Source organism: Meleagris gallopavo, chromosome 7, assembly GCF_000146605.3.
Source record: "Meleagris gallopavo isolate NT-WF06-2002-E0010 breed Aviagen turkey brand Nicholas breeding stock chromosome 7, Turkey_5.1, whole genome shotgun sequence".
NCBI lineage: Eukaryota > Metazoa > Chordata > Aves > Galliformes > Phasianidae > Meleagris > Meleagris gallopavo.
Genome location: NC_015017.2, coordinates 11,085,564 through 11,105,896, shown reverse-complemented (window position 1 = coordinate 11,105,896; position 20,333 = coordinate 11,085,564). Strand labels below are relative to the sequence as shown.

The 20,333-nt window shown below is 42.8% G+C and overlaps 1 protein-coding gene across 1 annotated transcript in view; it reads right to left on the bottom strand.

The window, feature by feature from the left end:
* Positions 1-1,844: 1,844 nt before the first annotated feature.
* CDK15 (cyclin dependent kinase 15) overlaps positions 1,845-20,333 on the bottom strand; it is a 34,682-nt gene continuing 16,193 nt past the window's right edge. Inside the window, exons 9-13 of the mRNA XM_010713462.3 lie at positions 19,485-19,578; positions 17,202-17,265; positions 10,419-10,467; positions 7,784-7,923; positions 1,845-2,907 (exon numbers count right to left, since the gene is read on the bottom strand). Of these exons, the coding sequence (XP_010711764.1) occupies positions 2,798-2,907; positions 7,784-7,923; positions 10,419-10,467; positions 17,202-17,265; positions 19,485-19,578 (457 nt within the window). The 3' untranslated portion in view covers positions 1,845-2,797. The remainder of the gene's footprint in view (positions 2,908-7,783; positions 7,924-10,418; positions 10,468-17,201; positions 17,266-19,484; positions 19,579-20,333) is intronic.

Below are 20,333 nucleotides of genomic sequence, written 5' to 3'. Positions count from 1 at the left end.
CTTCTGCTGAAAGGTGATTTTAAGAAATAAGCCACTCTGGACCAGACTCTGCCCTTGTTTTAAACCTGCAAAGATTTTACCTCATTTCATCGATACGAAAAGTTATTTCAAAGGTCTTTGTTGCAATGGAGTATAGAATCTACTCCTGTTGCAAAGGAATTCTTTTAGCATAAAAATATATGGCCTAAGTTCTGAATCAAAAGGACAAATAAATCCTAATTCCAAATATTCTGCAGGACCAGTGACTTCAGTTACTTTATTTTTTCTCTGCATGAGAAAGCAAGCAGATTCCAACAATCCATACGTTTCTTCTCAGCAGATAGAAGGGAAAAGGTAGAATAGAGTAGAAGATAGGTGGTGTATTGGCATGGAGTATATGTCACCCTGGGATAGATGCCTGGCACTATCTGGTCCCTTCCTGAAACCAGAAGGAGAACAAGGAGGAGACTGTGATGATGTTTTGTCTCTTGCTGTGTGGCTCAGGGCCCATGGATTCAGGATTGAGCCTGGTATGTTTAGTTATTTGGTTTTGTCTATTTTTATAACTTAACTCAGGTTAGCCAATGAAAGAAGGCTGGCCACTTTCATTATGTTCCCAGGAAATTCCATTCTCTCATGCATCAGCGTGAGGCTGTTGAGCCTTAGATGCCTATCTACCTCTGATTAGATTTGAAAAAGCACAAAGAACCCCTGCTTTCCATTGGTAGCCTATTAAAATGACAAAAAAATTACTGTTTCATTTTTAACCTTGCTTGCATGTCTAAATCCAGATGCCTTTTTCTTAAAAAAAAAAAAGTTTGATAATCTCAAAAGCATCACTTACAGAATGTCTTCCTGTAGTTAACTGCAGAAGAAAACTTGAGCTGACATTTAAGCTTGTTTAATATGTTCTGTAAGCAGCTTAAAAAAAAGGGACACCATCACTTTGAAGCCAGGTTAATATTAAAAACAAAACAAAAACAAAACCAACCAACCAACCAAGCAACCAACCAAATAACTGAAGAGAATCTCCTACTTTTTTCATAGTTTCACTGTTTTAAATCTTGTGTTTGTGAAGTGTCATCAAAATCAGGTTAAATTGGCCAGAGCTAAGTCAGTAAACACTGAAGCGTGTGTGCCCTCCTCAAGTGAGCTGTCTGAGAAGCCTTACCGGAACTGACAGCCATTTTTATGGCAGGATTAGTTTTTCTCTGATCACAGAGAGGGAACAGCACCCTGTCTGGCCTGAGCTGAGCAGGTGAGCTGGGAATGAATCCAGGCTGCCTCCAAAATCCAGTCTGGCCACAATGTTGGCTCCTTCTCAAAAGTACTGAAGGCTGTCCTGTCTGCTGTTGTCCACATGACGAGGACAGATGGGGTTGAGCAAAGGTTGTAAGACCAGGCACTGGGTGCTGGGACCTGACCTCACAGCAGTAAACACCATCTACATGCATTTAGAAGCACAGGAGTATAGCTGAGATTTGTCCTGATATCACAGCTAAATTGTAGACAGTAAGTCAAGTTAATTTGGCCTCAAGACAGCTTCCATGTCTGCCCTGCAAGCACAGACTCAGCTGGTGACACTGACTGGACACTTGCTGCTAGCAAATGCACAAAATAAGCAAAGAGACAGCATATAATGAGAAGGGTATTTTCCTGTAATTTCTTTCAGTGATGTTAAGTGACCTTTTGTTAATAGATGTTTTCTGTAATAAAAAGGAGATAAATTTTGGTGCTGGAACAACGTTTTAAATCCTGGGTGTCCAACTTTGCCTGAGCTGCACTGAGTGAAGAGAAATTGCCTTGGGTGCATATGAAATATATGATATAGTTAATGTACATAAATAACAGAACTTCTTTTATTTTTAAATATTTTTTATTAAAACGTAAGAAGAGATGGGCAACAAAGACATAATGTTTTAAAGTGACTCATACTAAAGTACACATCAATTAAAACCATGAATGTTACAAATCTGAGGGATTTTTCCTAGCTCAGCTCAGGTTCTGGCACATGCACAGGAAGCATCTTTTATCACAAAATTAGGCAGATCAATTTTGTGACATTAGTCCAACATTGTGCTGATACAGTGATATAGATGAAATCAAAGTATAAGGTGTGGCAGAGTAACCAAATCACATCAGAAGCACCCAAACGTCTGCTTTAAGCCACAACATTGTATGAAGTTCTGAGAGAAAAAAGACTCCAATGACAAACTCCAGTTTGCTGATCAGTGGCTTGTTGTGCCAGGATGTTATGACACGGGATGAACCCAAGAAAGGTGGAGCTATGGTTTCATCACTCCAATGGAAGAATACACATTGCCATAACATCCATTGCAACATTGCTCTTTCCCCCCCGGGTATAGCTCTTTGTCATTTCTGGTACTTCAGTGAACAAATTCCATTGTGTGTTAAATCATAACAAGTAAGCTATAAAATGTGAATTCAATAGACATAGACAAAGGCAAACAAAGCAATTTGGTCAGTTTAAGCAATGTGGAAATGAAACCATATTTTGACTGGGGAGGCATCAGAGGAAAAGTCTGAGATTTGAGAACATGATAAAACAAACCCAGACCTCCCACGATACCAGTGTGCATTGTGCACTGGGGGCCACTGGCTTGCTGACCTCTTCTCTCTGAATGTGAGAAGATTTGCCATTTTGTCCTCAGCCTGGGATGTGGTGGTCCAGTTGTGGGTATTGGTTGTTTTCCCACCTTCAATGCATAAAAAAATTCATATGCTAGAGAATGATGGCAGCAGCTTTCATAGTGGCAACTACGTGCTTATCCAAGAAGTAGCCAGTCACTTCTGCTTTCTACCAAAACTTGCTTGAACCTTCTGAGAGATGTCCTTTATGATAAGAAGTAAACAGGTCACAGATTTCAGGTTGCAGTCTCACTGCTGGAACTGAGAGCACTGATTGTTCTGTGGAAAACAAAACAAAACAAACAAACAAACAAAAAAAACAGGTTAAGGAGAAAGCTGCAAAATAGTCCTTTTCTTACACTGAGCTACCTTCCTAATACTCTCCTGCAAACTAATTCAGGATCCTATTTTTCACATCTTCTTTCCTCCTGATTTTTTTGGAAAAGGATTTCTTTAATCTAGGCTCCCTTCTCTAGAAATCTCATCTATGGTTTCTTTTCTTTTTTCTTTTTCTTTTTCTTGGAGCAACCAGCAAAATATTATTTGGTAGAACAGTGGTGGGAATGCAATCCACTAATCAAAAGGATTCAAATGGATCTATGCGCTGCCAAGCTCTCTCCTTCCCACCCAGCAGAAGAGGAAAAAAAAGAAAAAGAAAAAAGAGATAGAGCAAAGGCACGGAGCTTCTCTCCTTCAGCAATCTCACAAATGCAAAACCTTCCACTCCAGTGACTCCTCATTAACTTACCAAATCTGACAGTCTAATTATCGTAGCTGCTTCACGCTTAGAATAAATAAATACTAAAGTGGGTGTTTAAAGAAATTGAGCAGTGAAATTCAGTCATCTAGACAGTCAATAGAGAGAGAGTTTATTTTAAATTTTTATATTCTTATGTATTTATATCATTTTAGGAAAGATAATGAGATAGTTGTCTTTCAGGCTAATTGAGTTCCTAGGCTCATGGCTGCTTGCTGTCACAATCTCAAACTTAGCTTTAACTTTTGTGCCTTAGAAATCTGATCACTGCATCCCCATTTGCTCTTTTCTACTGGTAACTGGCTGAAGGCAGAAGTGCACCTGAGGATGGGAAATAAGTACATGGAACTTCCAGACTGCATGTCTTTGACAACATAACAACTAAATCTTCTCATATTTGCATTTAAGAGCATTAAAAGGAAAGTGAAAGTTAAAGAAACCTTACATATAACTTTGCAATTAGACAAATAACAGAAAAATGTCTGCCAACCTCTGATACAATAGCATCTGCCTCTGTGAAAGGTATTAGCAGTGCTCCCTCCCAGAGCAGTTCATCTCTCTGAACAATAGGACCTTTATAGAGATTCTCTGGCTAGAGATCAATGGGAGCTAGAGCATTTGATCCATGTCTGTAGGACTTTGTTTCCCCAAGTCATGTGGGCCAAACTTGGTGCCAGTTATCCTTTTGCAAGAGAATAAGCTGGGGAGTGAGCAAAGGAAATCGTCTTTCTTGTCCTTTCCATTGCCTTGTGCTCCTAAACCTGCAAGCATTGCGGCTGCTCTGGGCCAATGCCCAAGGAAGCTCTTAAGCAGGACAATATGCCCAGGGACTCGAGCCCTTGGCATGCTGCTTCCTGGAAACATCTATGAGGTTGTAGTGTCTCTTTCTGAGGATGGTGACTTAATGACATAGCATAAAACCTCAGAGTCCTGTCAGTATTTTCACAAGCCACTACTGTGGAGATCTGGCCACAAGAGCTGAAGAATGTTTTGCCTGAATTAAGTGAAGATTGGCTTTATCAGCTCACAGAAAAAGACTGCTTCTCATTCAGCAGTGACAGCTGAGTTGCTACTCATCACCAGCTTTGGTTTATTCCCTCATAGACACACTATAAACTGGATTCATATACTTGGTGGAAACGTCAATTTCTAGGTGTCTGTATCTGATTTTCAGTGAAGGATGTCCATTTTCTGTATACAGAGGTGGCAAAGCACACATAAGTGAGTGTAAAAACCTTTTAGCTATGTAGAACACAGGGAAGGCAGCCAACCCAAACAAGCTGTCTGTGAAAGCCAGCTCTTCTTTATACATGCCCTGTGTTAACAACTACCAGAGTTAGCTGATCCCAGTGGAAATGGGATTTTTGGTAGGCCGTGCTTGCAGCCTTAACATCCCCATGCCTAAACTTGCTTTGTGTAAGTTTAGATGCAGCAAACATTAAAATAACAGTTCTCTGTCAAAATCAAAACTATCTCCCCCTCCTTGTCTCTGAAGGCATAAATATGGGGAAGTTTTAGGACAAACAGGAAAGTGTTATCATCACCTGGCACACTGATCTTGAATTGCTTCGGGGAGCCCACCTGTAACCAAAAGGAGCAAGCCTAGTTTGATCTGCAGTTTCATGGCTGGAGCTCTTTTCACAATACGTTTTGCTGGCAACTCCCCGGTGCTAACTCCAAACTCCACTGTTCACCCTCCCTGCCTACTAGCCTGCTTTAAAGCATTTGTGGCCAAAACAGATGGAAATAAACCAAGGTTATGACTAAGAATATTAGACTGAAATTGTTATTGCATCTGACTTGACAACGGAGTAAAATACCTTCTCAGGAAGCGTTTTGCACTTCAGGACTGACGCTGGGTTGAGAGCACAGTTCATGCTTTCTTGATTCAAGAATCTCATCTTTCTTCCAGTAGTTATTGGAACAGATCACAATTGGTCAGAAAACATTCTGCTTTAGCAGGTGGCAAAGGTTAGGCTGAAGTTTTATCAGAGATACTGTAGTATAGGGCTACACTCCACTGATAATTGTCTCAGGATTGGCTTAGGCCAGAAAAAGGACACTAAATGCTCTCAGAGGACAAAATCTTTTCTTGCAGCATGAGTTACTCTTCTTTTTTTCTTAGCACTTTGCATCCAAATGAGCATAAGCAACAGCAACTTGTTCCCCACTCTATGAGCTGTCCAGGAAGCACAGAGCCCCCTGCTCTCCTGCCCATTCCAAGGGCAGCAGCCAGGGTCTGGTCGTTCACATTCTCCTCAGTAATGAGAAAGATGCTATTCATAGGGGTTCTTTGAAACTCTCATTTCTCCAATTATTTTTTCCCAGGAACTGACCTTTGAAAAATATCCTCTGGCTTCCAGCTTGTCATAGCAACTTACAAAAAGGACAGTTATGTCTACAATTACTTCATAACAATAGAAAATAATTTCTTATGGGAACGTTATTTTTTTCAGATGTTGTTTCCTGCTTACTCTCACACACCTTGGATCAACCTCTTTCTCCTTTCACCTTTCATCTCCAACTCACTCTTTGCCCTTCTGCTTTAACTTTCTCCTTCAGAGGATGGGAACTAATAGCCAGCATCCTTCAGAACAAAGTAGGAACAGAATATATTTAAAACCTGCACTGTGTTATCATAGCAACCAGAATTTTAAAATGATACAGTTAAATTCTGAAGTAGTGCGATACTAAAATGACACAAGAGAACAAATGTCTTATGGCAGTAGGGATAGCTACATGGGAAATTATTCAGAATTGCCTAATTTTTACAGGCTTAATGAGTCACTCATGAATATGGTCTTGCATGACCATACTGCTCTGGTTTCTGCCCTGTGCACTTTGATTCTACCCACAGTATGTTGGTTGATAAGTTATTGCCATGCAGTCGCCTGTCCCAAAGGTATTTCTTGCTGTATTATGGAGATAATAAATATGGGATTGTGTAGAAACCCAGGTGAAATGAATCTCTGTAAATGTGTCTGAGCGACTGACACATTATGCCAATCTGTTTTCTCATTCCTTCTATTTCTCCTCACTTTCTCCCTTACTCTCACACTGTCTGTCTCTGTACCTGTTTTTTTCCACACTCTCTCTCTCTCGTGGCACTGACACTTTCATCTTCTCCCTTGGGGATTGGAGATGTCACTGCGGGAAGTGCTTGTCCGCCTCTCCGGCAGCAGCAGAGCCCTGTGGCTTTGACAAACCTCATTTAATTGGGAGGAAGCCAGGAGGGTTTGAAAGAACTGAAACATCCACGAAACTCCTTTTATCAGGCATAATTTAAACTCTGCATGGAAAAAACCCTATATGTATAAAGAAAAGTCAACTTCCCTCCTGCTGTGCGTGCTCCCCTCCTCCCCCCCCCCACCCCCCGGCACAGGCAGGCTCCTGTGAGATTCCATCTTTTCATTTTTCTAAAAGTGTCAAAGTAGATTTGTGCTCTGTGGCTGGGTGAACAGAAAAGGAATGCAGATGTCTCTCACTCCTGCTCACGCACACACAGCACCTTCAGAAGGGCGGCAGTTTGGGAGAGATGCTGGCTGGCTGCTCCTTCACTTGGGATATGTCACAGAAGCCAGAAATTAAGTTTTCAAATAGCTTGACAACACAGTCTTAGAAGGTTTCTTCTTAATTGCCCCTATCTTTAAAAGAAAAATACCAGAAAACAAACCAGCATAGCTGGTGCCTGGGAGACAACAGAGAATGCAAGGGCTCGCTGGCCTGCCTCCCAGCAGAAGGGAGCTCTTCCCACTGAGAAACAGAACCTATAACTTGTGGGACCCTATATGTATTTATCATCAGCTGAGGGCAGGAAAGGCAGATGCGTGTGATGTGTATATGCAACTGCGTGCTTAAGAAAAGGCAGAAAGGGGAAAAGAAAATAAGTCAGGTAAAACTGAGGGAGAACTGGTGTGACAGGGTATGAGGAACAGCTGTTGCTTCCAAACATCAAAGGGATGCAGGAGGAGCAGACCAAGGGAACTGGGGCTAGCACATCATGCTGAGCAGCTGCGAATTCAGGACATTGGGAAGGACCAGCATGCCAGTTACAGTGAATACACAGCTTGAGCCAGCCTGAGGAAAAGCTCAGGGCCCCTAGGGCTATAGAATGGGGGAGAAACAGCCCATCAAAGCACACAGACCTCAGCTTTGAAAGTGCAGAATGGGCATATCCCATCCAGGTCTACTTCTGTTTTAACTCTGTGGTGGAGTGGAAGAAAATGGAAAAACAAGCTGTGGAATTTGCACTGGGATGTAAACTTTTGCAGCATACAGGAGTGGGGAGGGAGGGCAGGAAGAAACAAGATGTCCAGGTACAAAGTACTGAAGAAACTGAAGTGAATGGATATTTGAAGTAGGTCTTTGTTGGTGAGGTGAAATCAAGGATCAGCTTACCAGCAGGTACTTGATAGAGCTGAGGAGGGAGAGGGCTGAAGAAGCCATGAAGAAGGGCATCTTGTGCAGAGATTCGCCCTGGAGGGAAAGCTGTGAGCATTCTGGAGGCCAAGTCCTCTGCAGCTGGCATCCTGCTCAGCCTAGCAAAACAGATGGGAAAAGTAGTCCAGGAGATGAGCACAGGCTAGAAGGCCGGAACAAAATTAGATCCAGCCCTTCTCAGAGCTTGAGGCAGAGATAGTGATCCATGGAAGCTGGATAAGCTCACCACAGATACATGGCTTCCTAGGACATTTACTTTGCCATGTGAGCTTGGTTATGTTGAGGAATATATCCAGGATCTCAGTTCAGGCTTATCTTTTCAGGGGAGTTTTGAAAATTAATTGTTATTTTTTAAAGCAGTTTGTGAGTAAAAGGGAAAATGCTGGTGGGTGAATTGCATCTTACATGGCATAACTGGAAAGTTGGAGGTCAGTGTTAACAATTTACAGGGAGAAGTGCAAGTACACAGAATTACCTGAGTGGTCCACTGAGCAGATCGGAGGTCAAAACTGAAAAACTAGAGTAAATACCTATTCCCCATCTCCTACCCTAGCACCAGTCATGTATCTGGTTGTAAAATGTGTTAGGGATTCAGGGAGATGAGTCTACTTTCCAGGGTGAGAGATAAAATTAGATGCAACACACATGCTCCAAGCCCAGCAGATGCCAAAGCCAAGCAGCTGCTTCCTAGAGGAGCATGCAGCTGGGGACAAGGAAGTGGAGGAGAGAAAACAAACCAACAAGCAAACAAATAAAAACAGTCATTTTGTTTTACAGCTTTTACTTTTTTTGTTTGCTCTGATTATGTTTCAGCACCAGGAGGCCCCTGGAGCCCACTCTGCTGGGCTTCATCCCTCTGCCCCCAGTGCCCCATCCCCATGAGACCACGGCCAGTATCCCCCACCCCTCCTCTTTCCATTTGACACGGCAGCAATTTTGTTCAGAGGGTATAAAATGTCTAAGAAGCATTTGTAAAAGGTATCCAGCCTCACCATGGTACTTAAGGGCTGAATTCTCACCTCCTGCAAAACAGTTTAAGTTTGTGCAGTCAGGGGTGCAGGGACAGACGGGGAGCTGAAGCATCCAGAGGTGCTTACTAGATCCATGCTACCCAGGATATGGTGGGATCTTATCCGAGCCCCTACTGCCCCATAACCCAGCTGCTGCAAGCTGCCACTATGGCAGCCTCCCACACCGCTCAGGCTTCCTGATGACAAGCAAGCTCTGCACACATCTCCCCTTTGATTTCTTAATTGGCCATAGAGAGTCATGGCTGAGCATTCCGTGTGAAGCTGCTCTTTCCTTCTCAAGAGCCAAGCGTGCTAACATGGCCTTGGGCTGCCTTATAGGTCTGGGGCCAGCCCACATGCAGCCAGAGCTCTGCCATGGCTCGTCAGCATGCAGCAGTGAGGGAGCCTGTCAAGAGACTGCAGCCAAAAAGCAGAAGTGTAGTATAGCAGAGTTTCAAGGAACACAGTTATTTCTTTGTTCAGACTGAGAGAGGGTCTCTTCTGTACTAGGACGTATGTTATCAGGGGTTGGGATGTACTGAGCTTTGTGTCTTTCCGAAGATGTGTGTGACAGTGGCTGGCATCCCGGCAACCTGTGTTTGCTGAAAACTTCAGCAAGTTTGTTCAGCAACTCAGAACAGTCTGGGAAACACAGCTCTAAAGGACAGCATATTTCCTTTGAGCAGTGGTAAATCCAAAGTGATGAGCTGAACAGATAATGAACAGCAATGATGAAAAATGTGGCTACATCCACAAAGAACGGTTGATTCTTGACCTGAGTCCTGAGGACAGATCCTATCTATCCTTTTCTATGCATCTATGAAGCTTGTTGTGTGTGAGAGACCTGTCAGAATCAGTATGGGGAGTGCTACATTAATGACTCTCTGAGTTGTTAGGCACTTTGCCTGCTGATACATTTATTTCACACATGTATATATATATATATATATGTATATGTATGCATGCATGTATGCTTGTGTTTGCATGCACATTATAAATGCTTGAAAAATGCTCATTTCCTTTACAGGCTCAGGAGTGTTTGGTGGTGTGGAGTGCCTGTTCAAGCTGAGGTATGTAATCAAGGCCCTAGTCTTGTAGATTTTGGCTACTGAAGAATGTGAATTTTCCTCTCCTAACTAATCAGAGGATTGTTTCATTGTCTTGTGTAAATGCTGCTCTGGTATGTCTTTCTTACCACTGTTGAGCAATGTTCCTACAGCATGTTTCTAGAAATGAAAATTGAGACTGTGCAAAGTCTGTCTTTCGTCTGGGCAAGAGGGCCTGGGAAAGCAGGACCTTCTGAATCAAATTGTGCCCCGCAAAAAGCTGCACATAATATCCTCGAATTGCTGCTTATCTGAGAACAATCTCTCTTCCTCATAGCATAATAGCCCCACTTTGTGCCTACCTCTACTGCCATCTCTCAAAACCAGTTGCATAGCTGATGTTAGATTTACTTTTTACTACAGAGCTACCCTGCTCTTCCTCAGCTTGCCAAAAGAGCTCATTTCAAGCTAAATAATTGCATAAAGAAACAAATAAACCCAGAGGCCATTTTGACATTGCCGTTACAGGTAGCTTACCTGTCAAAGATCACTCCAAGTCTCTGAGGTCTCCTGGAAGCAACGAGTTCTAGAAAGTGTAATATGCAATCACATGATGAAACAAAAAGCAAGCCAAAACTCATTCTTTGAGCCCTTACAAAAACACGTGCTCAGAATTTCAAAGGACCATATAGAACCTGTCATCTTAATATTTATAAATATACATTATTCCTATAGGATTTGAGTACCAGCACTGATGTTAATAAGACTGTTCCAATTCTGCAACCCTTTCCTTTCATGCATCGTAAATACAGGCTTTGGGCCTCCATCTGTTACAGTGAGAGTCTTTGCTTTGACTTCAATAAGGCCTTAACAGTGAGGAAGCAGAAAGAGGTTTGCAGGTCTGCATCCCCAGCTATTACTCACAAGGGCTACTGAGGCTCATGTATTCCCATATGGGCACGTGGGGCTTTTCTGCATGGACGTGGCAGAAGGACTGTGGACAAAACAAAGGCACTTGGATCCCACTCTGTTTTTGCCCACTGCTCTTGCTGTCAGTTCCTCACTAAGTTCATCATTCATCATGTTAACCATTTTCATGCATGCTTTGTACTTATTGATTCAAGCATCTCTACCAGACTGGAACATTGCAGAGTTTGCAGCTTTGGGAAGCTGTGTTGTTGTTGCCATTCTTCAAGACTAAACAGTACGGAATATGTGGAGAAACACATTCTTCAAATGTTTTCTTACAACACATGAATTTTCTCAAGCTTAGCTATGAATAAATGGCTTACATGTGGAAGATTCCCCTTGCAGCTGATTAATGAAGACATTTTCTTGCATCAGAAAAGCCATAACATTAACTGGCCTATAATGGCCTCTAAGTTTGGTTGGGCCTTATCCTGCAAAGTCCTATGGCATCTGCCCTTCTTTGTGCCAGGGAGCACACCATGCTGCTCAGCTCAGCCACGCTGTTCAGGGACAGAAGTGTCCAGCTGCAGATGAAGCAGGAGGTCCCTTTGCCTTCAACCTGTGCAGCCATTTCCAGAGCAGCAGGCCCTGGGGCTGTGTCACTCTGTGTCTGACTTGATGCACAGACAATTTGAAAAAGTGCAAATGGCTGAACTTTCAGCACTTAACCTTTGCAGCAGCAATCTTTCACCATTAAGCCAGGCAAGCAGGTTGTTAAACCTGTCTATCACAGTGTAAGTAACAGGTCACAGCTGAAGCATTCTCTTACACCCAAATAGTAAGGTAATTTGTAAAGCAGTAAATGGCAATATAATCTGGGGTAGGATTCATGACTGCTTAGGTGCCAGAGCTCTGGAATTATCACCATTATATAGAAGATATATATATCTTTAGTAGCCTCTACCCTGGTCAATCATTGAGATTAACTCTGGCAGAATGCTCCTCTTGGATTGCTATTAACATATTCTCAAGGTTTTCCTTCCTTCTCCTTTCCCCCTCAACTGTAATAAAAGTGTTGAAATAAATTGTCTGTATCGAGTAGAGATGTAAAGTTTCCAGGAAAAAGAGAAGAAAACAGAGTTAAAATAATGGTTTGGATTCTGGGGGAGGGCAGGGGGCAGGTTTTGCCTCTTCACTGAACTGGCCTAAAACTTTCAGATGCTGCAACACTCTGCCAGAAAGTTTTGATTCACTGGAAACTTTTCATGGCAATATATCAAATCCCTTTAATATTTAACAAAAGTGTCAAAATTACTTAAATATTGTTACTGAAATCTTTTAATTTTAATATTCTTCAAGGAGTTTAATATAGAAATTAAAAAATGCAAGTTCAGTTGCTAATGGCAGGGCAAAATGTCTCAGTGAAATCTAACTGGAACATCATTTTGCTTGCGTGAAACAAAGAGGAAACTGGACTTTCCTTACCTTACAGATAGTAATACCAGCTCACTTGCTGGGAACTGGGAGGAATACTCAAATTGCTATGTCTTGAGCAAGATTCTTAACTATAATTTAATTTAATAATTGTCTACAAGGGGTAGTAAAAGAGTCAGTAAGCCAACTACTGCTGTCCCAGTCCAAACAAATCTCTCAGTACAGAATTCTGCTTGAGTGAGGACAGCCAAACTTGCCACTTAGAGTAGACAGAGCTTTGATTATAACTGGAAGATATGGGTAAGAAAACACCATGTCTCTACTCAAGATTTAATGCAGTTAACTAATCCACTTTAAATCAGTTCAGATTAATCTCCTGACTGACCCCGTATAGATAAAACCGCAGAGAATTCTGAGGTCCCCATTGTGTTGAGCAGGGTAAGAGCAGAGCAGTAAATGTTTTTCCTACTGTAAAGATTAAGACCAATCAAAAACTGTAAAACAGTGTAAACAGCTATTCCTTAAAGGTGAGAGATACCACTCAAAAAAGTGGATGAACTACTGATTTAATCATCTTACAGTGATGATACACACAAAATGATGGGATCCTGTAGGGATGATTGGCTTTTTTTAACAGTATGAGTAGATCTGAAAGGTAGTGCTTGGGTTTGTTATTTTCTATCAGTATGCAGTGCAGTGTGTGCTAATGAGGAAATACCTCCCTATATGAAAACCCAGGTGGAAGTGGCTAATGAACTGATAATGAGGCAAGCAAGCCAGAGGACAAAAGTTAAACTTTCCTAATTGATGAAGAGAGAGATGCCTAGTACTGTTGGATGAAGGTGGTGAGGTTGCAGGCTCGAAGAGAAAATTTCTCTCATTAAGTGAAATCTGTGTGGCTGCAGGACAGGATGAGCTCTGCCCATGTGGCAGGCTGTAAAGTGCAGGCTGTGCCCAGTGCCAGGCAGATAGGGAGTTTCCCTTCAGTTTGGCCAGCATATACTGTGCCTTAGTTGCAGCACAGCTTTTCCCTTCGGGATCAAAGCCGTATGCAGTTTATAATGGCAATAAGAATTTCATTATTTTAGAATTCAGTTTCCAACCGTCCAATTTATTAAATGAAGCATCAGCATAAAAAAGCGAGATTAAAAAAAAAAAATAAAAAAGCAGCATTCAGAGTTCAGACTTCATCTGCATTTTCAAAAATGCCAGTTGTTTGTGTTTCACTGCCTGCTGCTTGTTGCCTCCATCTGCCGGTGGCATTTTGGAAAAGCAGGAGATAGTAAAAATGTTATCAGGAGAAAGAGTTGACTATGGAAAGCTTTTCTCACTCAGCATAGCAAAGCTTGCAGACATCTGAAAAACGAGGATTAATACGAAAACTATTGGTGTACCTGAAAAAGCCAAGTGAGCACCATGAGTCTGCAAAGGGAAGCAATACTATACCTGGCATAGGAAACTTTATAGTCAGTCTGTGATAAATGGAGGAGCAAAGCTCGCTCACAGCAAGTTACAGCTCACAGCAAGCTCACTGCATTATAAACAAATAAGCACTGCTCCCCCTCTTTGCAATCCAAATGTCAGAAAAATGAAGCATAAAATGATGCATTGGGTGCTCCAGTATTCCCAGTTTCGCAAAAGCACTAGCTTAATGTCATGGGCTGTGATTCTTAATCCTTTCCTGCCCTTGACCCCTGCTGTCTAGATTCAAACTTGTAACTATTAATGGGGCTGGATCAAAACACTGGCCTTCTGGTGTCACCAATGGTGTTTAGAGGGGATTTAAACTCCCTGCTTTTCAGTGCAGTGAAATGAACACAGCAGTAGATTAATGCAAGGATTTGAGCTCACACAGCATGAGAGCTTTCAAAAATAGTGTTAACAGAGCTACAACTGCCTCTTTCAGGGAAAGCAAAATGAGGGGAACTGAACAAATGAACAAACACCAGGCAAAGCCTTGTCGCTACGGGCTGGGCTCCTAAGAACAGAGAACTGGGGAGAGGGCCAGTGAGTGCACTGGGACATGGGGCTGGAGCTCTCCCAGCCCTGCACACTCTGGAGGAGCCAGTTCTGAAGCCAGGGCTGGGGGAATGTCTTGCTTTGAGGCTCCACGTCTGTGTGTAACTCACTATCCCAGATCTCCACAGGACAGAGGGCAGGAGATCAGAAGCTACAGGGCTGACCAAGGAGTTTCTCGCCTGCCTCCCTGCTCTCCTGGGTTTGGGCACGGGCTGAGATTTCATCAAACTTCAGGCAATGGGCATGGGGAGCATTTCTGAATTTCTCTGAGCTAGAGGGCACGGGCACTGGTGGACAAGGATTGTCTTGCACAGTTCTTTCCCTGACAATTTTCCATAGAGGAGCTAGGGTAGCCACTCTTCCTGCAGCTGCCCTATGTGTGCCTGACTCTCACACTCTCTGTCTCCTCTTCAGGGTTTGCAGCAGGATGTGCTCAAGCCCACAGTAGTGACAGGAAAACATCTAAAAGTTTCCAGCTTTCATTTCAAAGATTCCTACTAATCCACCTAGCTCAGGAACCCTTCCAGTAACAACCTCAGTCTGGGGTTGAGCCTACACTGCTGAATCCAGTGGGAGTTTTGCCATCAACTTCAATGAGAATAGGATCACACCTCAGAGCTTTGTTTTGCGCGTGTTCGTGCTTTGCCTCAGGCAGGAACCTGTTTGTTTGTTTGCTGCCTGTGCTCACTGCAAACATCAATAGGACTAGCTAAAAGCATTCAAGCCATCAGATCTGGGGAAGCTTCCGAAGTTTGTTTGCTTATCTGAACTGTCCCAGGCACTGGGATTCACTCCACTGGGCTGGGAAGAACCTCAAGAGGGAAGGTTTCCTCAGGCAGCTCCAGAGCTTCCACTTGGTGACTGATCCCCGGGGGGACAGCAACACTTGTGCCTCGGGGAAGAGGGGGGAAGTATTCAGGGCATGTTTAAAGCAAATAGCTTTAAACAAAGAGACTGATTTGCCTTTTTACTGGCAGCCTCATCAAAAACTGACTTGGTTTAGTTCATGACTAGAGCATAATCTAACCACATATGCACAGCGTTATTCTAAGTGGGCTGGTTTCTACATCCCAGGTTTGAGCCATGTGGTTGGCTCCACTGTGTAGCTGGAGCATCTCGGAGCTCCTTCAGCAGGCTTTGAGGAAGGGAAAGGATGCTGGCTCTCCAGTTGGCAGAGGTATTGTCTCAAGCACTGGTTCAGCACCCCTTTTCCATGTTCTTGCCAGCACGGAGGGATGCTTCCACAGGAGGGCATCCTCTTCTGCACTGTCTCCTGCATTTCTGTCTGCTCTAGCCACGAATGCCACCAGCATCATGGCATCACGGCACAGGGCGCTTCTGGCCCACTGTAGTCCATTAACAAAGCATTCTATCTAGTCTGAAAGCAGTTCAGGTTTGATATACTGACTGGAGCTATTTCCCTGGTGCCTAGGTGCGTGTCTTCTCCTCCCAGCCCTGTCACTGGCATCCTCCGCAGCGGCAGAGGACAGTGCTGCTGCTCAGGCAAAACAGTGCTAGGAGGAATTATTGTCCAGGACAATTCTGGGCATCCAGATATTCGGTGTTGATTCTACTAATTTCTTCATTAGTTTATCATTTGTGCTCCCACTTTTCAAGTATCCCTCAGTATCAGGAGAGTTTTGGGCATTGTATGCAGAGATGACTGCTGTCAAAAAATTGTCATTGGTTTGTCATCCACATGAGTGTGTCTTTCTTCTCTTCAAAACATGTAGAGTACCCAACCAAGCTTTCAGCAAGTTAAAGAAGAAAGTGCTTCCTCCAGCTGTCTACTCTGTGCTCACTCCCTATCCAAATTAAACTTGCTGTGGACAGCGACACATTCCCATTTCACGCTGGTTTGATTAATGTGTCTCAGCTAATTGTGTGAAGGATTCCAGCCTTTTTGACTGTGAGACCAGGTTATTGTTCAGCCAGTCATGGCTACCATGTGAAAATGGGGGCTGTTTAGTGTTCATGCACCAAAATCAAAGGAGGGGCATCTTGGACTGGGTCACACAGCAACACCCACTTCTTTGAAAAGATGTTACTATGCTCTACTAAACCTGTAAACCTCTTGCTCAAAGCACGTCTTCTCCCTCCTCCTCTTCCCCCTGCTCTCTTTTTTTCCCCTCCAGAGAGACAGAATCCCCCCATACTCTCTTAGGGTACAAGAGAGAGAGAATGGCTAGACTGCAGATGGGTGGATTTCACATTCTAGGGTTTTTAATATTTCACTTTTATATTTCTCTTAGAGAATGATCCTGCTGAGAGGCTGAGAATCAGTGCTCATCATTTCCCCCTCACTGACACTTGAATATATTTTCCCAAGAGAAAACATTAAACAAAAAGAGAGAGAAAGACAGAAAGGGGGAGAGAGAGAGAGGGAGAGGGAGAGTGACTGAGCTAGCTTTTCAAAGCATACTTCTCAACCTGCCCACATCAAAATAAGAGACAACTGGCCCTTTGAAGTCCAGGACACAGACTTCTCTACCAGCCCATGTGGAAATAAAAGAAGCCAGCTTTATAAATCACACAGATTTCTCACCTTGCCCACATCAAAATCGGGGACAGTGACCTTTAAAACCGAGGCTTAGGGCCCCCAAACTAATTTCCATAAAAATAAGAAGAGTTCAGATAAATTGTGTCCCCTGGTACCTGTCAGCTTTTCCAGTGTAAAACAGGAGACATTGGTCCTTTGCACTGAGGACTGGGGACTAACTAGAGCACTTGGGACAATGAAGTCTTCCATCAGCCTAACATGTATCTCAGTGAGGCAGCTTTGCCATGCATGTACTTTTGCCTGTATCTTAGGGCACTGTCTTAAAACAACACTGCTGTCAAGTAGTTTAAGGGATTTAGTAACTGTCTTTTTCCTCATATGAATTAATGATCCAAAAATTAATAAGTGGTCAGTGGATCTGACCAAAAAGCTCCATATTCTTGTGAGTTAAATCCTACCTGGCTTATACTTGGGGAGCTTGGAAAGTCCTGGCCAGGTGTCTTCAGTTGGGACCCCTAATATCTGTGCAAAACAAAAAAAGAGAGTGAGAAGAGCATTAGCCTCAGTATATTGTACCCTGCATTGGTGCGGAGCTGGATGACTTGGTCTCAATGGAGAGAGACTATGGCCTTTACTGTGACCCAGCACAGATTTGCACTGCCTTAAGTGGTACTGGATCTACCTCTGCACATAAATGACATTCACATTTTAGCACTTAATGTTACAACGGAAGGGTTCCTGCTGAGACTTAATGTTGTCACTCCTGGGAACTTCAGTGAAGGCGTATGCAGCTTCACTGCCAGGTGCCATTCATGCATATGTTCACCAGCCCAGGGGTCACACTGTTCAGCTACTTTCGCTGCTGGAGGTGTCCTCCTGTGCCAGCACTGCACTGGGGACTGCCCAGTGGTGTTGGCACCCACTGATACTTTCAGTGGCAACTTAGGCTGCAAGCTGTGATAGAAGCTCCTCTAAGTGAGGGATAACAAAGCCAGGAACAGAGAGGAGGATGGACACCACTTAGGGTGGTATTTGCCTCTAGAAGAAATGTTGATGAATTCACAGTCAGACTGTCCGATGGTTTGACAGGATGAACATATTTCACAGCATGGAGATTTTTCAGCTGTATGTCTATATGGTGTTTTAAACAACAATCTGGCATGGAGATAAGCACTCTGAATGACATAGAGTCATGCACACAAATGCAAATGGTCTCTAAACCAGTGCCTGATGCCTCTATTATTAGTACATGAAAGGAGCTGACTATTAAAAACCAGTAGGAATCCCCATTCTGAACCTCCGACTATGCCAAATATCTCAAGCTAGGCATCGAAAGCCTCTAAGGAGCTTTGAAATCTTGGCTAACATAGACCCTCATTCCAGGCTATATAATAACATAAAACCTACTGTGAAAGGCACTAATTATTTCATGGCTCTTAAAGCTTCCTCATGATTTTTAAATAAGTTTTTGCCTTCTATAGCACAAATCCTATTAATCACGGTATCAGTTCTAATACCAGAGAAATGACGATAGGGCTATAACCCTCCAACTGTAAAACCACAGGAAATGTATCCAGAGATTTCAGCCATATGTGGAAGGGTAGCCTTCATTCACACTGCAAAACTGAATCCTGCCCTGATTTTGAACTGTGTTAATTGGCCAAGTATGGATTTTTTTTTTTCCTTAATAACTCTCTCTATTCACTTTCTATGAAAGAGAAATTCAGCGTTTATTTGAGTGAACTGAAGTCTAATAACTAGACTTGCTTGTAAGTCTTTTTAACAAATTCTAGCTAGAAGCAGAGAGGAAAACCCAACCTGAGAGGTGTGCTTCTGGATGAAGGAATTAAGAAGTTAAAGTTTGATTTCAATAAACTGGAGGCTATAAAATCTTCTTTCACCACTTCCCAACTTTAAGTCTTCTGTACTTTCTGCTTTGATATCCCATCGTTGAAAAACTGCCTGTGCAGAAGAGTTAATCCCTGGGAGATGTGAAAGGGCAGATACCTATGGCAAAACCTAGTGGAAATCTCTGGGTTGACCTTTCTGGAAAGCCAGTAGCGGGGTCAGCAGCGAGCACACAGGATCATACAGAATCCACCAGTGCCAGGAACTATCTCAGTTTTGCCAATAACCACTGAGGGCGTAGCAATGTGGTTTTGTTTCGTCTGCAGAAAAGTCATCTTAAGAGGCTTTTAAATCTCTCTGCTCTTATTCACTGCTACCTTTGTTAAGTATCTTTCACGCTTTTCATTATGCCAAAGCAGTCTCTAGGGCCGCACCATAATCTGGTTGATAGAAAATGTTCCAAGTCAATATAAGAAGGACCTGCAAAAAAACCCTGGGCCTTGCCATTTTCCAAGGTAGCTTACTAGAAGTATTAGAGCTTCTTTGTGAGATTATAGTGTGCTGTATCCTACAATAAGTAAATGAATTAATGAGAAGGAATAGAATTTGCAGTACCTGCACACCTTTTATGCCTACTTCAATTTGATGTCATTTTAATTGGCTTTAAATTTTTGATGAGATGACAAACATCAAAGGAAAGTCATTTGATTTACTCCTGTGTCTGTAAGAAAGTTGCCAAATATAAAATGGGTTACGAAGTCTGCTATGAACTTGGCAGACCGAACCAAATTATTTCTGCTATTCACAGGACCTATGCTCCAGACTTCACAATCAAGTACAGAGCTGGAACAACAGATTCCTTTCTTTCCCATTTCAGGATGTATTTTACTCACCGACCAGATCTTCTCCAGCTGTTCAGGAGCACTAGAAGTTCCTGCAAACGTTGGCAGGCCCTGGATCATTTCAACAAAGACACAGCCTGCACTCCTGCAAGAGACCCAAGGTATTAACTCATTCACGTGCTCCATCTGCATAGTGTGAGTGTAGGGTGATCAAGGGAGAGATTGCAATTGTTGGAATGGAAATGTAAAAATCTTGATCTGCAAATTCTGAAATCCTGACATAAGTTGTAAATACTACATGTGTTGCATCTCATGCAAAAAATACAAATCTGATGTATAGATACTATGCATCCACCTGTTTTTCACCTAGTGCATATGTGAAGGAAGCAAGGCAGGACACGAGGTGTCTGCATACATGTACCTAAGCTTCAGCAAAAGCTGATCTACCTCCATGGTATGGTGTTAGGCAGGGTAATTCATTATCAAAAAACTCTACTTCCTATGGGAAGGACCATGCTATACAGCCCTGGGCTTCCAGCACTGTCCTAAGTGCTTGCATCTGGCCCTTGTTCCCAATTGTTTGCAGTAATCAGCAACTTCATCCAAGTCCTACACACTGAAACGTTTGACCTAAAAACCCAGCAAGTAAAATGAGACCAAAGGAGACTAGCGATTCATCACATTTGCATCCTTCCACGTTAAATGTTTTAGAATAACATGGAGCAGTTGAAGTTGCCTGTGAGTTATGGTCCCATCTGCTTTTCTCATCAGCCCCGCCAACTAAAAAAAACAACACCCTTCACCAGCAAAACAAGACAGGTGATATCCTTGGAAAAGAAACTCACTAAGTACCATTCTTTTTTTTTTTTTTCTTTATTTTTTTCCCAGCAGCGAACTGTT